The 22,674-nt window shown below is 39.7% G+C and overlaps 2 protein-coding genes across 2 annotated transcripts in view; one reads left to right on the plus strand and one right to left on the minus strand.

The window, feature by feature from the left end:
- The first annotated feature begins 1,578 nt into the window (after positions 1-1,578).
- On the plus strand, positions 1,579-10,314 carry GPRC5B (G protein-coupled receptor class C group 5 member B). Its single transcript, XM_026054194.1, has 3 exons — positions 1,579-2,685; positions 5,813-5,925; positions 7,151-10,314. Exons 1-3 carry the CDS (start codon positions 1,680-1,682, stop codon positions 7,193-7,195), a joined length of 1,164 nt encoding a protein of 387 aa, XP_025909979.1. The 5' UTR covers positions 1,579-1,679; the 3' UTR covers positions 7,196-10,314.
- A 330-nt stretch (positions 10,315-10,644) lies between these two features.
- The window catches only part of IQCK (IQ motif containing K), a 34,622-nt gene continuing 22,592 nt past the window's right edge, over positions 10,645-22,674 (minus strand). The window contains exon 9 of the mRNA XM_026053955.1: positions 10,645-12,127. Coding sequence (XP_025909740.1) covers positions 12,027-12,127 — 101 coding nt within the window. The 3' untranslated portion in view covers positions 10,645-12,026. The remainder of the gene's footprint in view (positions 12,128-22,674) is intronic.

A 22,674-nucleotide genomic window follows, 5' to 3' on the forward strand; every position in this document is an offset into this window, starting at 1 on the left:
AGGTGCAGTGGTTGAAGCAAGCGCAGCCTGTGCATCTAAGAGACAGAGACACCTTCAGCACAGTTCTTTCTAGTCACTTAGCTACTCATATGGCAACTAGGTCTAGTCACTGTAACCATTTTCAATAAAAATGATTATCTTTTATTGCCAATTACTTTTTCTGTTTGTGTTTTTAAAGTGAATGGTATGACAGAGTAATTGAGAAACCTGTCATACAAATCACATACAAAAAAGTAAATATGCTTCCAGCATAAAGTAAATTATAGCTTGATAGAGAGAAAACCATTAATGGCAGCTGTATGTCACAGAAGTGACAAGGTTAGCACCTTGTAGCCTCTAGAAGAGTGGCAAAGCCCTATAATTTCAATGGACAGGCAAAGATTGATGACTTTTTCCTGTTTGTGCAATCCCAGATTGATTATTTGCCACAGCTTCCACTTCTAAGATCAAGTTTTGTAATAAGCTTTTTAGTCTGTTGTATGACCACAAAGATTGTAAAACTATTACGCATTTATATTAGCACATCTGCTGTCCCGGTGTCTTAAATAGGAAACAGGGCAATTTCCATCAGCTGCCTCTTCGCAGAGGCCTATAAATGGACATTGTTCATTACTCAGTGAAAGGAGATGAACATTAGTTTGGAAGATAGAGTTCCTCAAGAGTTAGAGTTCCTCAAGATTTAGCTTTGATCATTACAGGACAAAGGAAGAAAAATCATAGCYCTCATCTGTATATTACGTACCATTTGGTACAGTATATGTAAATAGTTTCCTATAATGGCTACGACCGATCATGTTCAAATAACATGGTACAGTTTCTTTAACCCATTTTCAACTTCCATGAAATTTTGCTATTTTCAATAATGGATTTCTAATTTATAAAATATCTTTTTAAAGATACTTATTCAGGGTTGTTTGTGTGACTTACAGAAGAGCTGAAAAGAGTTTTTTTTTTTTGCTTGACACATTAAATATGTCACATGAGCTACATGAGTAGCATTGTTGCCTGATTACATGCAGCATTTCTCCTATGCAGTCTGAAAATACCAAGCAAAACAGAAGTCTTAATTCTGAACATTTTCATCTCGGCACACAGTTCACATCAATGCACATAATCCTCCTGAAATCAGCAGCAAGTGAAGGTTAACAGCATCAGGTTTCCTATCTGGTACAGGCTGTTTACTTCAGGCTGCTCTTACAATGTAGCTCTCTCTGTGGTGGTTGTTCATTTAAAGACTGCATTTTCAATGATCTCATTCTTTGCCCTACTTTGCTTAATAAACACACATGTTGTAATGTGTACCTTTTTGACCTGCATTCCTCCTAAAATCAACTTGGAATCTGTTTAGACGTTCAGGCTTAATGGTTGGTCTTGTGTTCCTGGAGAGTTTACAATCGTTCACTCTGGGGATCAGGGAAATGATGCTCTGTTTTTTGTTGTTTGTTTCTTTCAAATGGCTTTATATTTGTTAACGGGTACAATGAGTCATTCATTTTTGATTAGTTGATTAATGACAAGACACAAAAGTAGCTTTCCGAGAGGGCAGCAAAGGGCAACAGAGGTAGAAAATCCAGTGATTTGTGACTGAAACAAGTCACAAGCTGTATTTCCAACTGTTGTGAAATCTTCCAGGGTAAACTGTAGCTAAATCAACCCATCTTATTGTCTCAGACAGAAAAATGAAAACCTACCCGGCCATTGGTTTCTTCCTGCTCTTGGTGATCAGCTATGGCTCTTCCGAGAACTCGAGCACGTCGCGCGGCTGCGGCCTGGACCTCCTCCCTCAGTACGTCTACCTGTGCGACCTGGATGCCGTGTGGGGGATCGTGCTGGAGGCGGTGGCGGGAGCCGGCGTGCTCACCACGCTGCTGCTCATGCTGATCCTGCTCGTGAGGCTGCCCTTCATAAAGGACAAGGAGAAGAAGAGCCCGCTGGGGATGCACTTCCTCTTTCTTCTGGGGACTCTAGGACTGTTTGGGCTGACRTTCGCGTTCATCATCCAAGAAGATGAGACGGTGTGTTCAACCCGAAGGTTTCTGTGGGGAGTTACCTTTGCTTTGTGCTTCTCGTGTTTGCTAGCTCAAGCCTGGAGACTTCGTAGACTAGTTCGGCATGGGAAAAGCCCATCTGGCTGGCATCTAGCTGGGATGGCCATCTGCCTGATGCTCGTGCAAGTCATTATTGCAACGGAGTGGTTGATACTGACAGTTGTGAGAGATAACAAGCTGGCCTGCAACTACGAACCGATGGATTTTGCTATGGCTTTGATTTACGTTATGTTCCTGATGGTGTTCACCATGGGGTTTTCTCTTTTCACTCTTTGTGGAAAGTTTAAAAAATGGAAGAAAAATGGAGTATGCCTCATCATAACGCTCTTTTTCTCTATTCTGATTTGGGTAGCCTGGATGACTATGTACCTCTTTGGTAACGCTGAACTAAAGAGAAAAGACAAATGGAGTGATCCCACTCTTGCTATTGCACTGGTGTCCAGTGGTTGGGTGTTTGTTATTTTTCATGCTATACCAGAGGTCCACTGTACCATCCTGCCATCGCAACAGGAAAATGCACCCAATTATTTTGATACTTCACAGCCAAGGATGCGTGAAACTGCTTTTGAGGAAGATATACAGCTTCCTCGGAGCTACATGGAAAATAAAGCATTTTCAATGGATGAACACAATGCAGGTAAGGATTTGCTCTGTAGAGCTCTACACTCTTCTGTAGTAGCAAAGCAAAACATGTTTGAAACAAGGCTCCTTACAAATGCTCTATTTTGCACATTACACATTCCCTTTGTCCTTTTAAATTGTTCATTAAAAAGCATCTYAGTTGCAAAAAGAAAAGGTGGGGGGAGCATGTTATACAGTAAATACATGTTTTTTGTTAAAGTGGGTTTAAGTCTTTTTTTATGGAAAAACTGACTAATTTCAAGTACAAAGCCAGCTCAGAAAAAGATCAGTGTGAAAAAATAACTTCCAGTTTGAAATGGTTTAACATTCTTTGTCATTATCAGTTTATCAGCATTTTAGATGAAATATTTTCCTGAAAGTTTTATAAAAATAGTCTTTGTTCTGAAAGTTCTAGTAAATTAGTTTCATACTATCCCAACTGCAGTGATTTCAGTGGAATTATTTCTGACTAAGGCAGATCTCAGAACAAAACTGGATCATTCACTCATTATTCTCATTCATGGACACATTTTAAAAGAAGGAGTGAAGGTCTCCTTTTTGATTTAATCATATCAGTGATTTTTTTTAAAGAAATGGATAGAGGTATGGTCCCTATATCCAATTACAGTATTTAATATAGTGTAATTTATGATGTTCTGCTTTAATCTGATCCTCTATTTCCAACACAATCTTTATCTGGTATCTTTGCTAATGTTTATCATAATGGGTACATGTAATTTCTCTTCCTATGGCATATGGAAAAAGGATAAATGTATTTTTGATAAATCAAAATGGAAGCTTTACACTTCCATTATTCTGTTGCAGTTGTTTTTTAAGTTAAATACAGACTTATGACAACAGTTTGGAGACAACACTTACTGGTATGGTAGAGACTAAAATAAATGCAGGTAATAATATTCAAGTCACATACTAGGGCTGCTGAAGCGTTAATTGAAGTCAAGTCTCTGCATTGATGGTTGTCAGTGGCCAAGCACCTGGAGTCCATTAGTAATTGGCTCTCTGCAGGTATATACAGAATAGTCTTTTTTTTTTTTTTTCAATGCGGTTCACAATTTTATTGTTCAGAGTCCAGAAATTAAAAGCAATGGTACTTTCAGTTATGCCTAAGAATTATATTTCAGATGAGATCTATTTATTCTGAGTTTTGGATGACATGATAACCATAAATCACCCTTTGATTTCCTGACTGTAATACTTGTTTTAGTAAACAATTTAAATAGAAAACATGTTTGAATAAATGTATTTTCCATTTATTCACTATATAGTTTTGTCTTTTTTTTTCTCTAGCATACGTTTTCCTTCTTATTCTCCAAATGTTCTTATAAAAAGATTTAAAAACCCAGAGGAGCTAAGGTTACACATGTACATGAAGAAATCCAGTGAACATATCTATGTGAAATCAATAGTGTTCTCTGGCTCTGTGCACAACCCCCAGTGTGCAGCGTAGCCATGGGCAGAGGACAGCATATGGCAGTAGGATCCATTTAAATCTTGTTGTGCACAGTGCAGCAATATTAAATCCTCACTTTGTTAAAACCTATGATGAAATTCTTGTAAACCTCAGTTGGTCTAGAATTTCAGCCAGAGTGTGCAGAACTGTAATTCAAATTAGACCTAAGAGAGATTCTTGGTCCAGGTGCAGCAGGTTTCTGGGCAGAAACTGGGAAAGTTTCTGTTTATCAATTCATAGATCCATATTTCCTTAGCATGGAATCGTAAGCAGTCAAGTTGCACGTATAAATGAGATTTCTTAGATGGCCAGATATGAATTCAGTGAAGTCATCGGTTACCCTTAAAGTAGAAGAAAGTATGTCCCAATTCTCTGACTGGTTTAGAGAGAAGAAGTAAATCCTTAACTATGCCGCACCTGTGAGGCCGCACCTTGTGAGGCCGCACCTGGAGTACTGTGTGCAGTTCTGGGCACCCCAGTATAGGAAGGACGTGGAGCTTCTGGAGAGGGTCCAGAGAAGGGCAACCAGGATGATTARGGGAATGGAACATCTSTCGTATGAAGAGAGGCTGAGTGAGCTGGGCCTTTTTTCTCTGGAGAAGAGAYGGCTCAGAGGGGATATGATTAATATGTATAAGTTCAGGAAGGGAGAATGCAGGGAGGAAGGGGACAGGCTKTTYTCACTGGTGGCCAGCGATAGGACGAGGGGTAATGGCCACAAACTGAAGCATAAGAAGTTCCGTCTCCAGGTGAGGAGCAACTTCTTTACTGTTAGGGTAACAGAGCAGTGGAACAGGCTGCCCAGGGAGGTTGTGGAGTCTCCTACTCTGGAGGTCTTCAAAACCCGCCTGGATGCCACCCTGTGCCACATGCTCTAGGTGTGCCTGCTTGAGCAGGAAGGTTGGACTAGATGATCTGTAGAGGTCCCTTCCAACCTTAAATATTCTAAATATTCTGAAATATGCCTATCTCTCGTTTCAAATATACATTTTGAATCCAAACTTCCTCTGAAGTTAATGGAGGCTGATGTATTTCTGGTACAGACATCCAAATGGACAATATCTATGCTTTTATTTCAATCAATTGCGATCTTTAAGCCATTCAGAAACAATGTTTACTTCATATTTCTAGTTTCTCAGAGTAAATATAATCTGAAACATCTGGAAAAGCCTCATTCGCTAGTCATGCTGAAGTAATGCTCAGGGGGTTGTGAGTATGCTTACTGGCTCAAGCAGTATTTTGGATCTCGGTCCTCTGAATTTGATAGAAAGCAAAACGCAGTATCATTTTACTTAACCCTACAATATCCTGACCAGTAAAATAGGCATTACACAAAATATATTGTGCAAGATGCATCAAAGGCTCAGTGGCTAGAGATGTTTAACTCCTGTTGAATGGAGAATAAGAAAATTTTAAAAATCTAGCTTCAAGACATTTCTCYTCCTTCTATAATATAGAGTTAATTTTAGGTAAAACTCATTCTTTTAAGATATATCCCCACCTACATAAGAAAAGTTCAAAGGCCATTTCAAATCCGGTACACAACATAAAACCTAAAATCACTGTCAAAGTTGTCATTAACTAAACTGGAAGCAAGATGCTTTTGTGATTTTAAAGGAAATACAGAATATTAATTATGTTAATAAGACTAATCTCTCTCTTTTAAATGCAGCGCTAAGAACGGCAGGATTTCGAAACGGCAGCTTGGGAAGTCGCCCCAGTGCTCCTTTTAGAAGCAATGTTTATCAGCCAACTGAGATGGCAGTTGTGCTAAATGGTGGGACTGTAAGTATCAAAAGTGATGCTTTAAGACATCTTTGACGCGTACTGCTCTATACAGCCAGTACTAATTGAAAAACCTTCTGATGTAGCTTATTCATAGCAAGAGGCAAAGCTATAAATGAGAACTGTGGYGCAAGTATGCATGTAATGCTTCCCTTCCTCTTCAGCAGAGATGCAAACATAAAATATTTTGCATTTCCTTATTTGTCTATTCAGGTTTTGCAGTGTAACTTCAGTGAACTAAATTACCTGGTAACTCTACATATTCACAGCCCCTTTTGAATTAAATATATGCTACGGCTGCTAACATAACTATTAAGTGACACAATTTCTAACCAGATTTTTGCAAGGTTCTGCAAGTGACACAAATGTATTCAGGCCAGTACCTTACTTTGAATAAAAATCATGGTTACAGATTGTGGTCGTCTTTCACATACCTTCATTTTTTTTTCTCAAATGTATGTAAYTCATAATATGTTACAGATGTATAAATTATCTGGGAAAGAGATTCATGAAAAGAGAATAGAGAATATTTGGTTTTTTTTTACTTTCTCAGACAATAGTTTGGTATGCTATTATTTGACAGACCCCTTTTTCTGCAGCCTGCAGCAAGAATGCCTTAGACATCTGATGCCAAGCAGCCTCTGCTTTTTGCATGATATATATATCTAACTGACACTTGAAGAAATTGCATAGAGCACTTGCACTGTTAAAAAAGGTTTTTTCATCCCCATAATCTTCATGCATACYTACGTGTTTCTTAAAAATCTGCCCATGAGCCAGGTTATACTCATGTAAGTTGGCTTTCTTTATTTTCTATCATAAGCTAATTCCATGCTTTGCTTTCAGCAGTGAATAACATCCTTTTGATGCTTGGATTGATCTGTGTCTTTGTTTTTTTGATACCAGAATAAGGAGATCACAGAACAGGCAGCTAAGGATGAGACACCTGAGAACTGGGCGGTGGGAGGGAGGGGAGCAGTGTTTTATATTGAAGTGGACACAAAGCTTCCTGGAGCACATGGGAGCATAAATGAGAGACTGAAGTGCATATATTCTCCTGCTTTTTATGTGTGTTCAGGTGATGCATATACACCTGAAGATGAATTACACTATCTTTTTGCTCTAKAAAATTGGTTCTAAAGCTCTTGTGCACATGTAGTATGGTAACACTGATTTCTGAACAGACTAGATCTCTTAGTTATGGGTTTATTATCCTTATTTGCAGATACCAACTGCTCCGCCAAGTTACACTGGACGACACCTCTGGTGAAAGGCTGTAGGCTCTAGAAAAAAAAGAATCTTTGTTACAGATTTTGTTYCCTGGCAGTGTGTCTTTGAGGGAGGAATCCATAACAGTTCCAGAACAAAGCAGCAAAACATGCAGCTTTTGAAATCCTACAGAGGATTTTATGTAAATGTGCACATCACTTTACTGATAAGCTAAATGCAAAAAAAAAATTGTAAAACTGAGGCTGAATTTAATTTAAAATAGAAGTAGACACACTAAAATGGAAGAGGGGATGTTGTATTCTGAGATGTAAGATACACTCTGTCTGTAACTAGCGTGAGAGGCAAGCCTCCTCTTTTCTGTTGGTTGCCCGTTGCTTGCAAAACACCCTCCTCTCACCTAAATTTAATTGGTGTTGTCACAAGAGATTGCCACTACAATGTGAAAACATGCAGGATTTATTTCCCTTTTGCTCTTTTTCCCTCTATTTCAAATGTCATGAAAATATACCGTTGGCTTCATTACYTACCTGTACTGTAACATCATTTAGCATCACTTGTAGTTAAGCATTGCCACTTTGTGGCAACTAAATTACAATTWCACTGTACATTGGTACTCTTTCCTCTTTAAAAAGACCAGGTAAAGAAAAGCAGTTTTGGAGAGGTGAAATAATCTGTGCATGTTTCCTGTGAGCTATGGAGCCTCCTGAGGCTCGGAGACAAAGCGTGGGTGCAGCAGCCGCAGCTCCTCGCAGCGCGGGATCTTTCCCCGTGACTCCGGGCGTGRGCAAAGAGCTGGGTGTTCTTGGTGCTCCTGCAGATGAAGCTGTTAAATTAAGACTTTGGAGGGATACACGGTTGCAAAGACCTAGCTGGGGAGAGAAGGTGGCTGGAGTTTGCCAGAAGGTCTCTGTGCTGGTGGACGGAGGAGAGCCGCTGTGCTGCGCGGGACAGGTGGTTCTCGTGGGCCGGTCTGGCCGAGGAGCAGAGCGGAGGCAGCTGAACGGCACCGGCCTCGCACGAGGGACTCGGCCGTGTGTAGGATCCAGCCCTCGGTTTCCCCTCCCTATTCACACGAGTAGTCCCACAACTGCAGTTGTTTGTGCATTTAAATGTGGTTGTGCATTTTAGTGCCTAGCTGGTAGAATCTCCGTGCCGGAGGTGGTTTGTTGTTATTTTATGTTTTTAAGGTGGCTTCTTCCCTATTCCCCTACCCCTCCACTCCTCTGAGTTGACAGAAGGCAGATTTTCTCAAGGCTTTTTATCTTTGCTTTCACCAGGTTATTTAAAGGTTCCCATTGCCCATTATTTGTGCCATGGTTTTCATTATGTTTAAGCAAATCATTCCTTTATTTAACATTTAATACATATCAGACACTGAAACATCACTGTATCTTCACTGTTTTGCCAATGTTAATCTTAGCTTTCCTCAATACTAAAAGCAAATTGTTTTTACTTGAGGGCATAGGAAACATTTAAGGATTAAACTTTGCATATGCTGTAATAAAAATATATATTTTCAAACTAAAAAAATATAATGTACAAATAACTGAATAGCTTAGTAGCTTCACAGAAAGAAGTTACTTTCTGTATTCTGCAAAAGAAAGACAAGCTTTTTAAAGAGTCTTCCTGATTCTTCACATACCTCCATTTCTACTGAATTAGGAACCGCGTCCTGCAGCCCTGTGCTCCTGGGAACAGCCTCGCGAACAGCAGCAGGGCTAACACTGGCAGCACAGGCTGCACGACCAGTCCCTCGGTGTTGCACACAAATATACACGTGTATTATATATATGAAAAAATATATATATCGCCATTCTTGCCATGATCATCTTATAAGGGGTTTTATTCAAAGCCCTTCTCTTCCAGAAGCAATATTTTTCTGTCATGCATGATTAAAGGAGCGTATTAGCKCCATGCCAGTTGTTCCCCCTACCCTCCCCTCCTCAAGGCAAAGGAAGCATGTGCTTGTTTTAAGGATTTTTGTTTGTCTGTTTTGTAAGTTGGTGGTCCAAGTAATCAGGTAGGGTAGGGGTAGATCTTGCATGCAAACCAATGACTTAGAAATACATTTTGCTTGTTAAAATTAAATTATAATCAAATAAGGTAGTAGTTATGGTAATGTTATGATAACCCCAGAAGTTGCATAATTTGGAACAATACAAAACCTACTGATCATCACTTGTCTGCAGAAGTTTGCTTTAAAAAAAATGCATAAAGTCTCAGAAAACTATTGTGAAGACATATAAGATGACCAYGGCATAAATGGTAGGACAGCTTTCCTTTAAAAGATTTATCACAGTACAGTTGAGATTTATGAATTATAATACGCATTTTACAGACCATGGACAAAATCTGTACAAGATAAAGTTACCTTAAGAAATGTTTGTTCTTTTTCTAGATGTGACTGAATTGATAAAGTTCCCAATCCTACTCTTAATGAACTAATTGGAATTTGAGGCCATATGCAAAGACATGGCTGGATCCTAAAAACTCTTTACTCATGTGACTGGTCTCACTGGGTAGTCATGTGGACTATTCACAAATATAAGATTGGCAGGATTGGGCTTAATTTGTGGTGGTGAAAGTGTGGCAATAGACTAGGAAGGTCCTTATTTTACAACTTTATACAATTAGTAATAGGCAACTTTTCTGTCAGTCACCAGTCTGTGATGTAAAATGCCCTGAATAAAAATGTAATTGAAGAAAGGCACTTTTATGTTAACTTATATTTTTGTTACAGTAAACAAAGTGTTTACTTTTGCCTTTTATGAAAGTTACCTAGAATGTAGAGCATCTGTGAACAACCTAAGTATGTGTAAGCACAAGACTTTCACGGTTCCATTTAATTATAATTAGCTTTTATACTATAAAAGCTACTATGTTGTCCCTTAATGGTCATTTCCTCATGGTGTATCCATACAGGAAAAACAGAAATCCTAAAGCTTCTGAAAATATTATTACCAAAACAAATCTTTATAACAACTGGCTTTTGCTCAATGGCTAGAAAAAGAGTTCAGGGTCACACTGTATAGACCCTGTCCTGCTTTCAAGAGAGTCAAGGGTCTTTGGCACATGCCAGGAAATGTGCAGTATCTTGCAGGTGGCACTTTGGATCCACCCAGGTGTTTCCATAAACAAGGTACATGAAATATGATAGAATTAGCTGGTTTTAGTGTAAACACAGGCATCTTGGTTGGCTTTGTTTGAGCTGGGTGTCTTGGGTCTAACCAAAGGCTGTAAAAAAGGGAGCATTGTAGCTTTTATAATAAAACAACTGGACTATTCTACCAGCTTACAGGATAACAAAGCAGGTGCTTTTTATTAAATGATGAGAGCTAAAGCTCATTTTTGATAGATAATATATATTTATTAAATGTATTAATGTGTGTTTTATAACGTACCCTTTTCTTTTCCGCTGGTTGTTGCATATTAAGTACATCTTTGAAGGATTTTCAAGACAATCAATGTGTACCATGGAGACTGTACATAAGTATACAAAACTACAAAGTTGTAAAGCATGGGCAAATGTTTTATTTTCAAAATGCTGTTCTTAACGAGAATAAAGGCTTTACTATTTACTTACAAAGTTTGTGTTAAGTTGGTGTTAAAATGGATCCACAATCTTTGCACTCCCCATAAGCTATTGATGGTAGAGACCGCACTAGAGCCTGGTGCCCCCGTGAGTGGCAGCTAAGCCAAGCCTAACTATAGGCTGGGGCTGCCTCTCCACCACTGGCCCTGTCTCCACACTTCTTGCTACCAGCTCTGGCACTTAGTGGAGCCCCGGTGAGCACAGCAAGGAGCTAAGCAACCAACACTATAGTAATAATGATATTTTTTTTTCAGTTGTCTCAGCAGTTTCCTGAACTGACTGAGTATGTGAGCAGACAGGAGCTGGTGCTGGTGAAAGGAAGGGCACAGACCCATCCTCATGTTTTCTGACACCTATGTATCTGTGCTTTTGTATTGTTTAGTGTTCTTGGTCTGGATGAAAAACTAGCACTATAAAATACTACACAACCACGGGGTAGGTACTGATATAACAACGAAGACAAAGCTTAAGTCATGAAAAAAATGCATACTGAAAGACAGCAGAGTTAGAGGGTATCCATGTTTTACCATGGTTTATTCAAACCAAATAGACTTTGGTTGGCTTTACTTGCACTTCTACTATTCATTCTATCCCTCTCTAACTGGAAAATTCGAAACACCTAAATAGGACTGTGCCTCACAGGAATAAATTGGAGAACAAGAAAGGATTCTGCATCAGAGGGCTAACTGCATTTTTAATTTGCTTGCACCTTTCATAAGTAAGTACTACTATGCAAGATTGTGAAAATTACTATTCTGGGATCTTAATTTTACACTTTCTTGGCACATGGATTGACAACAAAAGGCCCTCTGAACTTTCTTGCCCTGCAGAAAGGCTGAGCCCCCAGCACTCTCATTGCCTTCTGTGGTCTCTGCAAAGGCCCAGCGCTTTTGACAACTAAACCCTTAGGAACAGAGTGGTGCAAAATGTCACAGCTCTGCAAAAGTGGGTGAAGTCTCCCGTTTTTACCAATTCAAGATTTTTGCCTTGGATTTAACACTCAGCCTGCGCCTCGATATAACCCCATTTAGCTCCTCTGGAGTTTTGTCTCCATCAGAACCTTAGCTCTAAGTACTCAGAACTTCAGCTGAACATGGACATGAAAATTTTGGCCCAGTGCAGACAATCCTGTCTGTTTTAACAGAATTGTCCTCACATAGGACAGAATTTGTTCTGGCAGGCCGAGTACTTATGTAATCTCACTTCGATTTACAACACCTCACATGTCAAAATAAAACTGTAATGCTAGGAGTGTTTCTAAACTAGTTCCACACAGAGTTCAGTCCTTGATCTCTGTGTTTTGTGGTGTTGGTGAGAGAACTAAAGGAGATCTCGGGTGATTTGGTGTAGGTTCTTCTGAATCTTCTAATTTGCTTCCCACTGCAACCATATAAAACAAAATATTACTTAACTTTCCAAAACATTTGTAGAAGTGAAAAGTACCAGTACTTCCATAGTAAATATTCTGTTGTTTAGTACAAAAAGCCAAAAAAATAATCACCCAACCGACTGCACAAGACATGCTTCCCATGCAGGGCACTTTGTTCTGACTGTGGGAGTTGTGCATGTGTAGCTCAGGGCAGGGTTGTTTGCTAGTGAAAGAGTCATTGGGCTGTTCACTTGATGTTCAAAAAAATGAAAGCAGCTCTTTGAGTTGTTTTTGCTTTGAAGATTTTCAATTAAAAGTTGGTGATGACTGAAGTCGTACAGTTCACTTTATATATAAATATATTTTTTGTCACTAAGGACAACAAGCAAGGTCAATAAAGAATAGTTTTTCTATGTCGCAGTAGAAAGAAGAATGTTATCCATGTGATTGCAAAAGGCCTGCCAAATGGGAAAATCAGTCAAACAAAGAGCACAGGGTGGCTTGCTGGAGTAAACAATCCTAAATGAACAAAAAGCTCCACATAAAAGGAAAATGTCCCACCCCTCAGTGAAAGCTGTTTTTCAAAGCTCTATATTCTTTTCAGAGGGCTCTAACACAGATTAGCCTAATGTTTTTCTCTGCTGATCCAATAGTCTAACTCTTCAGTCCATTTTATGATTTCAGCTCTCATCTTGTGCTGTTCTTCACATTTTAAAACTGTCCTTTAACCTGTGAAGATAAACATCTGCTTCTGTACCCCTTACACTTCAGAAGAGGTTTTTGTACTATCTGCCTTTCACGTAAAGAAAGTTCACTAGGAAGCTTCATATATAAAATCTATGTTGGAGACAAAAACAAAACAAAAACACAGATTAACTACCTAGAGTCATCTGTGCTGCCTAGAGTTTCAGGAGAGCTTAGCTGCTTTTCTGGGACACGCAACTGAAAACCAGCAAACAAAAAGCCCTTGGTTTGTACCAGATACCAGGTCACAACAAGCCCAGGTTCTCAGTTAAGGTGCCTGACGAACTACCAATGTGGAAGATCTTGTCTTGCAGAAAACTTCCTGGAAAAGTGTTGCATGGCGGCGAGCGCGCGCTGATGCTTAGACGACCGAATATGATCTAGGTGGCAGGATATGGCCTGTGTTCTGTGGTGGCCCAGGCAATAGATGCCAGTTGGTACAAGACCTTTCTGGATATTTAGGGCTTTGTTAGGGCTAATAAAGAGGAAAAAATAGATTAAATACTCTATGAACGTACTATATAGAAAAATCCTAATTATCAAGTAGAATCCTATGCAACATTCCCTGATGTGATGCTAATCTCTGCCGATGATTCCTAAAAACTTTCAATACATTAAAAAACCCCAGGCCGGAGCACGTTGCTCCAGGTGAGAATCAGCAGGTCCTGCAGGGAGCTGCTAGCAGCCCTTCAGTGAGGAGCTTCTCTGTCTCAGCACAGCCCTGTGTTACTTCGGCACAACATTTTCAAATCACATCACACTAAGCAGGAAGCTCAGGTTGTCAGGAAGGATCTGCATTTCAGGCAGTTATTTAAATAGCTTTGGACACACACTTGCTTCTTAGGCAGACAGAAAAGATGTCCTCAGGATTCACGTATGCTAAGAAGATGGGGGAAAAAATGAATGACTAAGTCTTTTCACTAGAAACTTCCATCAGAAAAAAGAATGTACACTCCAAAGTAACTAGCTTCCATTTACATTTTGAAAGGCCTAATCAATAAGTTTAATTGCTGTGACAACATAGCTCCCATGAAGTTCAAAACAACTTACACTAGCTGGGAATCCAGCCCTTCTTTCACACAACACACATCTAAAAGGAAGGAACAGTATAAATGTCAACATGAACAACTTGCTTACAACCATGCAGTTGCACACAGCTCTTTTTCCTTTAGAAAGATGCCATGAATACAGGGAAAGGCTTGCGGACACGACCAGGTAGGACCAAATGCCTCAGGATGTCACTTACATGGTGGCCACTGCAACTCGGTGCGGCTGCCAGCGCCGGGGCCACGCCAGCCCTCGCACAGCCAGCTGGGCCTGGCTCCCCCAAAAGGAGGAACAGCTTGAACAGCTCCGTGCCCAAGGGACCTACCTGTGTAACTGAGCGTGCGAAAACCACCTACCCAGAGTCAGCGACCTGCAGCCAACTCCGGGAGGGGAAATACTAAATAATAATAATAATAATAATAATAATAATAATAATAATAATAATAATAATAATAATAATAATAATAATAATAATAATAATAATGCCTGCAAAATGCCATTAGACTCCTGAGGACTGCATAGTGAGGCCTCTGTCCTGCTCATTTACACATTAAGTTCACACAGCTTTACATTTTTTTATTTTAAATACAAGAGGCAATTTTCCTTCATCCTAATGCAGACGCAGAATCCAGACTGACATTCTGGTTTCAAGACTTGGTTGTTTCAGTGTAACAGTGAATAAACTATGACCTACTTTATACACTACAGTATATTATAACTGGTTTGTGACACAGCCTATGAAAGGTTTATACACCCACACTCCTGATTTTGTTTAAATCATAAGAACTATGAGAATTACATTTGGTAATTTAAACAGTTGACAACAGTAATGAAAAATATCATACACTCAGAGAGTAAAATGAAGAAAATCCATTAAAGAAAATCTATTGGAATAACTTATTAGTAGGGGCTTAGAGTAAAACATATAAATAGAAAGGCGTTTCACCCTGGCCTTCCCATGGAATGCCAAAGAAGCCTGAACATGAAATCAGAGCTGCCAGCAGTCTTCTGAAATAAGACCTGACTTTTAAAGAGGCAGTTCTTTATCAAGTGTATATATAAAATTTTGGACCCTTAGTCTTTGAAGTCAATATACATGCCAGAATTAGTGAAACCTTTCACTTAAAATATCTCCAGCCACCAGTGATAGAAGACTGATGTATTATAAACAAATATATTGAAAAAAAAAACACATAATTAATTGAAGAAATCAGAGATGATGCCCACAGATGTCTGCCGCTCATGAACCTGCCAGCAGGTCACTCACCGGGACGCTGCTTACGTTAAACGTGCGCTCGAAGGTAACGGCACCAGCCCAGTGCTCTGCGGCAACAGCGAGGTTGGTTGAACGCCTAAGCTCGCCGTAAGGGCACGGGCTGGAAGGCCACGGCTGGGGCTGAGTCACCGTGCCCAGCAGCTCTGCCCAAGGCAGAGCCAAGTCCCAAAGCAGCAGAGAGCAGAGGGTGCCATGGGCATAGCTCCCCTTGGCCTGGGGCTGCCCAGCAGGCCTGGGGAAGGCCAGGCACACACAGACACGCGCTGCTTTTAGTGTCCCTAGCAGGGAGGGCACACACTTTGAGCAGATTCATTTATTCACTTAGCGCCACATTAAGGAAGCAAGAACCGACACAGAGAGAACAACTGAACAGCAACAACCAGTAATAGAACTGGGAACAAGGTGTGAGGGATTCCTAGTCGTACTTATGCCGTGCTTTCCACACCTTTTGATAAAAAGATGAAGAAAACCACATCCATGTGGCATCTTTTACAAGTCAAGGCATAAAAAGAGAAAAGCATATGAAGAAATACTGAAAAATGGTATTCTCAGAAAGTAACACAACGTTTGGGGAAGATGAGCCTGGACTGCGGGAGGAAAAATCCACAAAGAAGGCAGTAGGATATCTTCATTGGGAAGCAGTAAAGTTCTCTGCTACGTAAGTAGTGGGGATGATAAAAAATAAATAAATAAAATAAAAAGGTGAAAAGGGAAAGCTGACCAAAAGTGGGGAGAAATAATTACCACGTGCTAGACCCCAGCAAAAAGCAGCTTGGAAATTACAGGAGGAAGCCAAAGAAACTCCAGCACCTGCATTAGCACATCTATTTCTGAAACACCTGGAAAAATTTGTCAGGTTCTGTGAAGTCACCAAACTGAAAGACTTACACACAGTAAAAGAAATGATCAGGCACTAAGCAAGGTATAAAAGCTCCTCCAGGTAACTAATGACCACAGTCCAGATTTAAAGGGACGTTTGGGGCTAATCTATTGTATATTCTGCAACGTATCACTCACTCCTGGGCTGATCTGTGAATCATATTTTAAGACTCCCTTAACAGCTCATGGTTTTTCTTTTCCCCTTTTTTTACCCCTAAAAACATCAAATCCAGTTTCACTGCAGGACTTGGTGCTGGTTTTATTTCTTAACTGAGGATAAGGTTTCCTCCAGCACTAAAGCTACCTGAAACACGTTTATCTTTATATATTACAGAATCATCACCAAATTATAATACTTCCCTCCGCATTGCAGATCACTATTAAAGCCTGCAAAGTGATGGGTAAAACCAGATCTTTGGCACTGCAGAATTAGTTCAGCTGGCTGACAGAACTGCACAGCAATAAGTGCAGTTCAGAAGATCACATATTTCATAGCTTATCTAAATTATCATCTGCATCTTTTTAAACATTCCCAGTGTAGCCTCAGAAATTAAATATTCCTGCAATCTATATAGATTTTCAAAGACATTTGAGTCTGGGTGTGGACCAATAAAGTGGAATCTACATCAGGAGTCTCATGACTTTTATCACTACATTCTCAGCTGTTAGTGCCAAGATTAAACTTTCAGAAACATCTCAAGCATCTTGAAATAGGCTTGATGAACACCACCACATACTAGGCTCCTGGCACGGCCTTGTTCTTGCATTTTATTTTATTTTAAATAAGTTTTTAAGGTATCTTGTGTAACTAAAGCTTTATATACTTGCTTTTAAAATGCATGCAAATATATATCTGAACCCATTTAAAATCATGTTGAATAGAGCAATTTTGCTTTAGGAGAGAAAGATTAGGTGTTTTGTATCAACAACACTAGTATCTATAAATACAGTGATGTTTAAAAATATAGCRTAAGATTATTTTAATTGCACAGAGCACTCGACTGACAGCAATCAGTCCTTTGCTTTAAACCTCTTTTTTACTCTATAGTTTTTGAACTAAAATCATTCAAGGAAATACTTGCAATATGACACATCTCTAACAGAGAATTTCATGCATTTTAGAAGTATAAAACAATGGAATATTYGGTGGTGCCCACTTTCAAGAGCTCCATAGTAAGACACTCTAAAGACCTATAGCTATGATAAAAAGAGGACAGATGAAGTTAGAAAAAAAATTTATTAAATTCCTCCTAAAATATACCTGAGTATCATCCATCCTTGGTTAAGGTGGAAAATAGGGAAGGAGGAAAACTCTCACATAAGAATGATAAAATACTCTATGTTTTACTGAGCTGAATTTTTCTATATAAACCACTGAGGTTTTTAAGAGATCCATTCGCTATGCATGTTACATCTGTTAATCTGGAACTATAACCTACAGTGCATTTAAGTGTTTTTAAAATCTCAATTAAGATGTCCCATTTATATAACCCCTCTTCAGTATTTTGTTTGAGAACTTAGTCGTGCAAACACCCAGGCAATTGCAGCCTCATGTATGGCCTCATTAATAAGGATCAGTTTGAGCACATGACTACTCACATGTTTACTTGTTTATGGAATGAATTCCCTGAAGCTTCACTATGGAAATATTTTCTTGGATAATGAATTCTAACATTTTTTCCTCTTTTAAACCTCTGTTTTTCTAACTCCACACTTCTCCTCAACCCTGATGCAGCCATTCCTCAGAAGTTCAACTTCTTTGGAAGCTGAACTCAGTCTTCAAGTTCAACACACTGCTGGCTGCATCTTCCTAAGGGAAGAGWTTTATTCTTTGGAAGAAATATCTTTAAAATCTCTCACTGTAGGTAAGCAATAAGATATCTTTTACTGCCAGAGAGAAATATAGCTTGAAAATTGAAAGGCATGTAAAGGAATATTCCCCTCCTGTATCCAGAAATCAACCACCCCCTCACGCACACCTGCTGTGAAGATTATTTTCTTTCTCCTTTTAGTTTAACTAGATTTTTCACATACTGAGTACATTCACTGTGAGAAAAGTACTTTGCAAAGCTATTGTCTATGGCTGACTTGTAAGAACTCCTAAGTGAATAAGGTCACAGGTTTTTAAACAAAAAATTTCACAACTTCATCCAATAGCAATGCTTTTTAAAGAGAAAATTATACAAGATTTACCAGAGAAGGAAGAAGAAAAGGAAGTCTTTAAGAAGAAAATATCTGCAAGTACTAGACAGTGTGTACAGAAGTGCATGGCTTTTCAAGAGTATACCCGGACAGAAATAACCACTGTAACAGACAGTGTCAGTGGAGTGCTCTGTGAACTTAGGAGATGAATAAAGGTTTAGACACTTTCAAAAATAAAGGTCAAGTATTTTCAAATTCCTTTCACTGTTTGACAGATACTTTTCCATTTCCAGTGCTGCCTCACGGGTGTCATATCTGCATAACACGGCTCAGAGCTGAGACTAGACAGACACTGCACAGAGGCACAAAAAAAAAGAGGAGAATTAAGAGTTCCTTTTCAATTGTAGCTGCTTGCAGAGGTGCCAGATTCAAGTGCTTTCTCTGCACTCTCCATTTTTTCTCCTTCATCTGTCACTGCAAGTTAAACTATTCCAGAGYAGCTCTATTTCATTCCCATGAAGATCTGTCTTTCAAAGCTGTAATTAGATAAATTRTATTTTCCTTTCCAGTAAAGGAAAAACATGAGGGGACTATATGGAATACCAGGTAGCAGATGTAGCTATACCAGATGTAGCAAACTACACTTTCAGAAGGATTATTTTAGGCTGCAGATACTGAAAAAATTCCTATGGACAGCCCTAGATAACTGCCTGCTGGGAAGGGAAGCTCTGAGCAGACACATTCACACAGTGGGTCACCGGCCGCACTGAACCCGAAGTGGGTCTTGCTCTGTGCTTCCTACTGAACCACATCCTGCCAAGTAGGGTGCCAGGCAACGAGCTATTATTGCTTGCTAGTGAAGAACCTATTTAAATAAAATTTCTCTTAAAGTAGTTTCAGTGAACTCTACTAACAAGACCAGAAAAGACAACATCTTCAGAGAAAGCCCCAGCCCATCTGCTGTTCTCTCATATCCTCTGGAGTTGGTTTTTTTCTTAGTAGTACTTTCTGTAGAAGGCAGTATTTTTAGAAACATCTGTAAAAGATTCAGGAACCAATTTATGCCATCAGCTGTGCTAAAGCAGRAGAGTCATTTTGGGGGCGATTCTCTTCCTCTACAAGTGTAAACCTGTGAGTCACTATACTCAAGTCTTCAGTTTTATGCCTCTCTACGTTTTCAGTCTGCAAGTAGAAACTGCTTAGAGCAGGCACCATCAGACCCTAAATACAGATCAGAACCAATATAGCAAACAAAATAAATGATTCAACCTTATGATCTTAGAAAAAGACTGGAGGAAACATATTTTTCCTTTGGACTCAAGAAGAAATTAAGCAGGCATACGCATCAGAAGAGCTCAACAGTTCTGCAAGATGCTACTCATTTCCCAACTACATTTTCCATAACAATTTTCAAACAAAGTTTTCATATATATCCCAAAACACTTATGCAACATTTTTCAATATAAGGAAAAAACCCCAGAGATATACAAACAAAGAAATGTTTTGAGGTGGGTGGACAATCGGAGCTGCCATAGAGGTTTCATGACATCCTGGCCCATGGAATCCCACAGACGTACCACGCGGTGCATGCCTTCGTGTGACGTAGCAGGTCCACGGGTATTAACTGATCGAAAGGCAGCTGCCATCACAGATGGGCAGTTTTCCTTCCCTCTCTTCTGTGGCACCATCTCCCTTATACTGAATCTAAGGACTGGGCCACTGGAGTCAGTTCAGCCAGCTGATCCAGCAGAAAGCATTCCCAAGGCACACCAGGAATGAAAATAACGGGTAGTTCTGGATCAGCTCAGCCAGCAGAATTAACTCGCCCCAAAGACGGGGCAAGACTGCTAGAGCCTGGCAAGGAAAGGCCGGCAGAAAGGCTGGTGGGGGCAGCAGGGGCTGCCTCTTCAATGGGYGAGTTGTTGGACTACCTGCTGCCATACAGAGATCACGCTCTTGGTCCCTGCTTAGAAGAACTCGAGAGTATTTTGCTCTGGTTCCGTTCTAATGAAAATTAACACTTCAGTATTTGCCTCARTAATAATGAATGTATGTGAATACAGTTTCTGAAAATGAACGACTTTGAATTTCTAATTACATAAGTTTACATTTATAACTTCCATTTAGTATCTTCCTGAAGTGTCACGGTGTTCAATACTATATAAACAAAGGCTCATGAAAGTGTAAGCATTACACTTGCGCCCACAAAGCAATCCTTGCACTGCGGCGCAGCGAGACGCAGGGCAGCGCGCAAGCAAGTGCTGCCTCCRCCAGCAGAGCCTTTGGCTGGTATTTCCACCCAAGGCATCCTGATCTTTCTAGTAGTGTCAATAGAATCACATTGCTGCTTGAGTCAGCATTTTCTGAGAGCTATTTGGCAGCTCACACCATTCATCCTCTGCACTTAGATCCAGCTCTCTTTACAGTGCTTAATAAACAGGTTTAAAGTCATATACAAATACAGGAAAGAATTGTTTTGATTAATATAGTTTGTAATAAATTGCTGTATCTATTTTAAAGCTTTTTTTATTTTTTTTTTTTTTAATGCATCTAATTCTTTTCTTGTGACATGTGAGACCTTAGCAACAACAAATGCTTTGTTCTGCTTGGTGCCAATAGCTCAATGGTTTAATTAACGGGGAGATTTCMCAGTAATTCAGTTAAACCAATGTGYAGATAGACAAGCTTAAAAAGTAGTTGTGCTGTGCTATTCATTATTGCATGAGCGCTTGTAATCCACTTCAGTGCAAAGTCAGCTGGGTTAAACTGAATCACCTATGCAGGCAGTTTAACCATTTTGACATTACAACAAAACAGTTTAATAACAGTAATAAACAGCAGAATAATAACAGCAGAAATAAGAACAGCTGGAGCATTAATAAAGTTATGGCATTTCAGCTGAGATGGATAATGGAAAACACTGGACAGGAACTATTACAGCTGTTTCCAAGTAGCCAGCTGCCTGGGCCTCGAGGCCATTTTATGTATGGCTACTCTTAAGTTAATGTAACAGGGCTCAGTTAAGTAATTATAGAAATAAATTGATAATATSGAAAGCTAATGTACTAAAAGTAATACAAATGTGCGCTGGTTTAATAGAAAAAAAGAAAAGGGGCAATTTTACAATTTTCTCTGAAGTGGTAGAACAGCTGTGCATATTGCAGTTCTATGCTATTTTCATGGCAGGAAAGCTCTATTAAGGGGCTAAAAGGAAACGCTTCTCTTTCTTYTTGAAACACATGGTAAAGAATGTAGAGGAGCTCTTACCACTACATTAGTCTCCAAAACAGTAAGTAAAGCTTATGGCAATGCATTGGTTTCTTCAATGACAGGAGCTCGTGGAGTTAATTCAACTACCCAAGGCCAGCAGTCCTCTGCCCCTATTTTTGTTGCTATTTTATGTATTTTGACTACAACATTTTCAAAATGATTTTAGCCTGTCTTCTGAAAACACACTTGTAATTTCACCTCTGATTTTTTGTATGTGTGGTGATTGTGAACTGCGATTGCCCACATGCATAGGCAGGGCAGACAGCTACCTCACGCACCGACACAACTGGCCTTCGTACGCAAATCTCCTTGCATGTGGAAACTAAAGAAAGCAATGTGTACAATTTTAGCAGCTCATTTCCTAGAGCAATTTTGCTGAACTATCCTGCTACTACAACATCTGGAGAGCATTCACTTGCCAGCACCGAGATTGTTCCCTGCCTTAGCTTTTCTGGAACGCAGTGATCCCGAGCGCCTCRCAGAGCTCCCCGTTCCAGATGCCACACTTGAGAAGGAGCCTCAGGAGAGTTGTGCAMGTCCACTGAGGGCAGTCGCCCTGGAACCAAGCCCTGCCACAGGAGCTGCAGCCCTGCAGAGGTGAAGAACACCTTGGTCGTTCTGCCAGCCTGCGGTTACGTCTGCTGGCACAGACCTGCGCTCCTCAGGGACGGACACAACTTTGCATGTTTTTTACATGTGGTACCATCTGGGGGGGATTAAAGTAGGAGGCCTACAGGCAGCTTTAGAAATGCAACAGTGTACCTGTCCTAGAGGGGGAGAGTTGCCACTGGATCATATTATGTGGAGAGAGAGAAAAAAAGAAAAAAAAGTAGATTAYTTCATAAATCTGAACGCAACCCCCCCACACTCGCAGTACTGCTGGAGTCTGCTGCACAGCTGCTGTACAAGAATAGATTTAAATGCTGTTCCATTTCACTCAGTATACAAGAAATTGTATTACATATCACTGCTTATTAAGATATTTAGTGGAAACATTTATATGACATGTACAGACCCCTGAGTTCATTAGAAAATATCCCCTCCACAAATCTACATATGCAATTCTGACAAGGTTTCTGTTACATCTCCAAATGCTTGACAGTGACATTATGGTGATTAATTGCAACATTACCTTGACTGTATCTTTTCAAAACTAATACTATCCAACAGATGTTAAAGTACAAATAGGAAAAAAAAAGA

Source organism: Nothoprocta perdicaria, unplaced genomic scaffold (genome assembly GCF_003342845.1).
Source record: "Nothoprocta perdicaria isolate Ctin4 unplaced genomic scaffold, notPer1 scaffold_12, whole genome shotgun sequence".
NCBI classification, from domain to species: domain Eukaryota; kingdom Metazoa; phylum Chordata; class Aves; order Tinamiformes; family Tinamidae; genus Nothoprocta; species Nothoprocta perdicaria.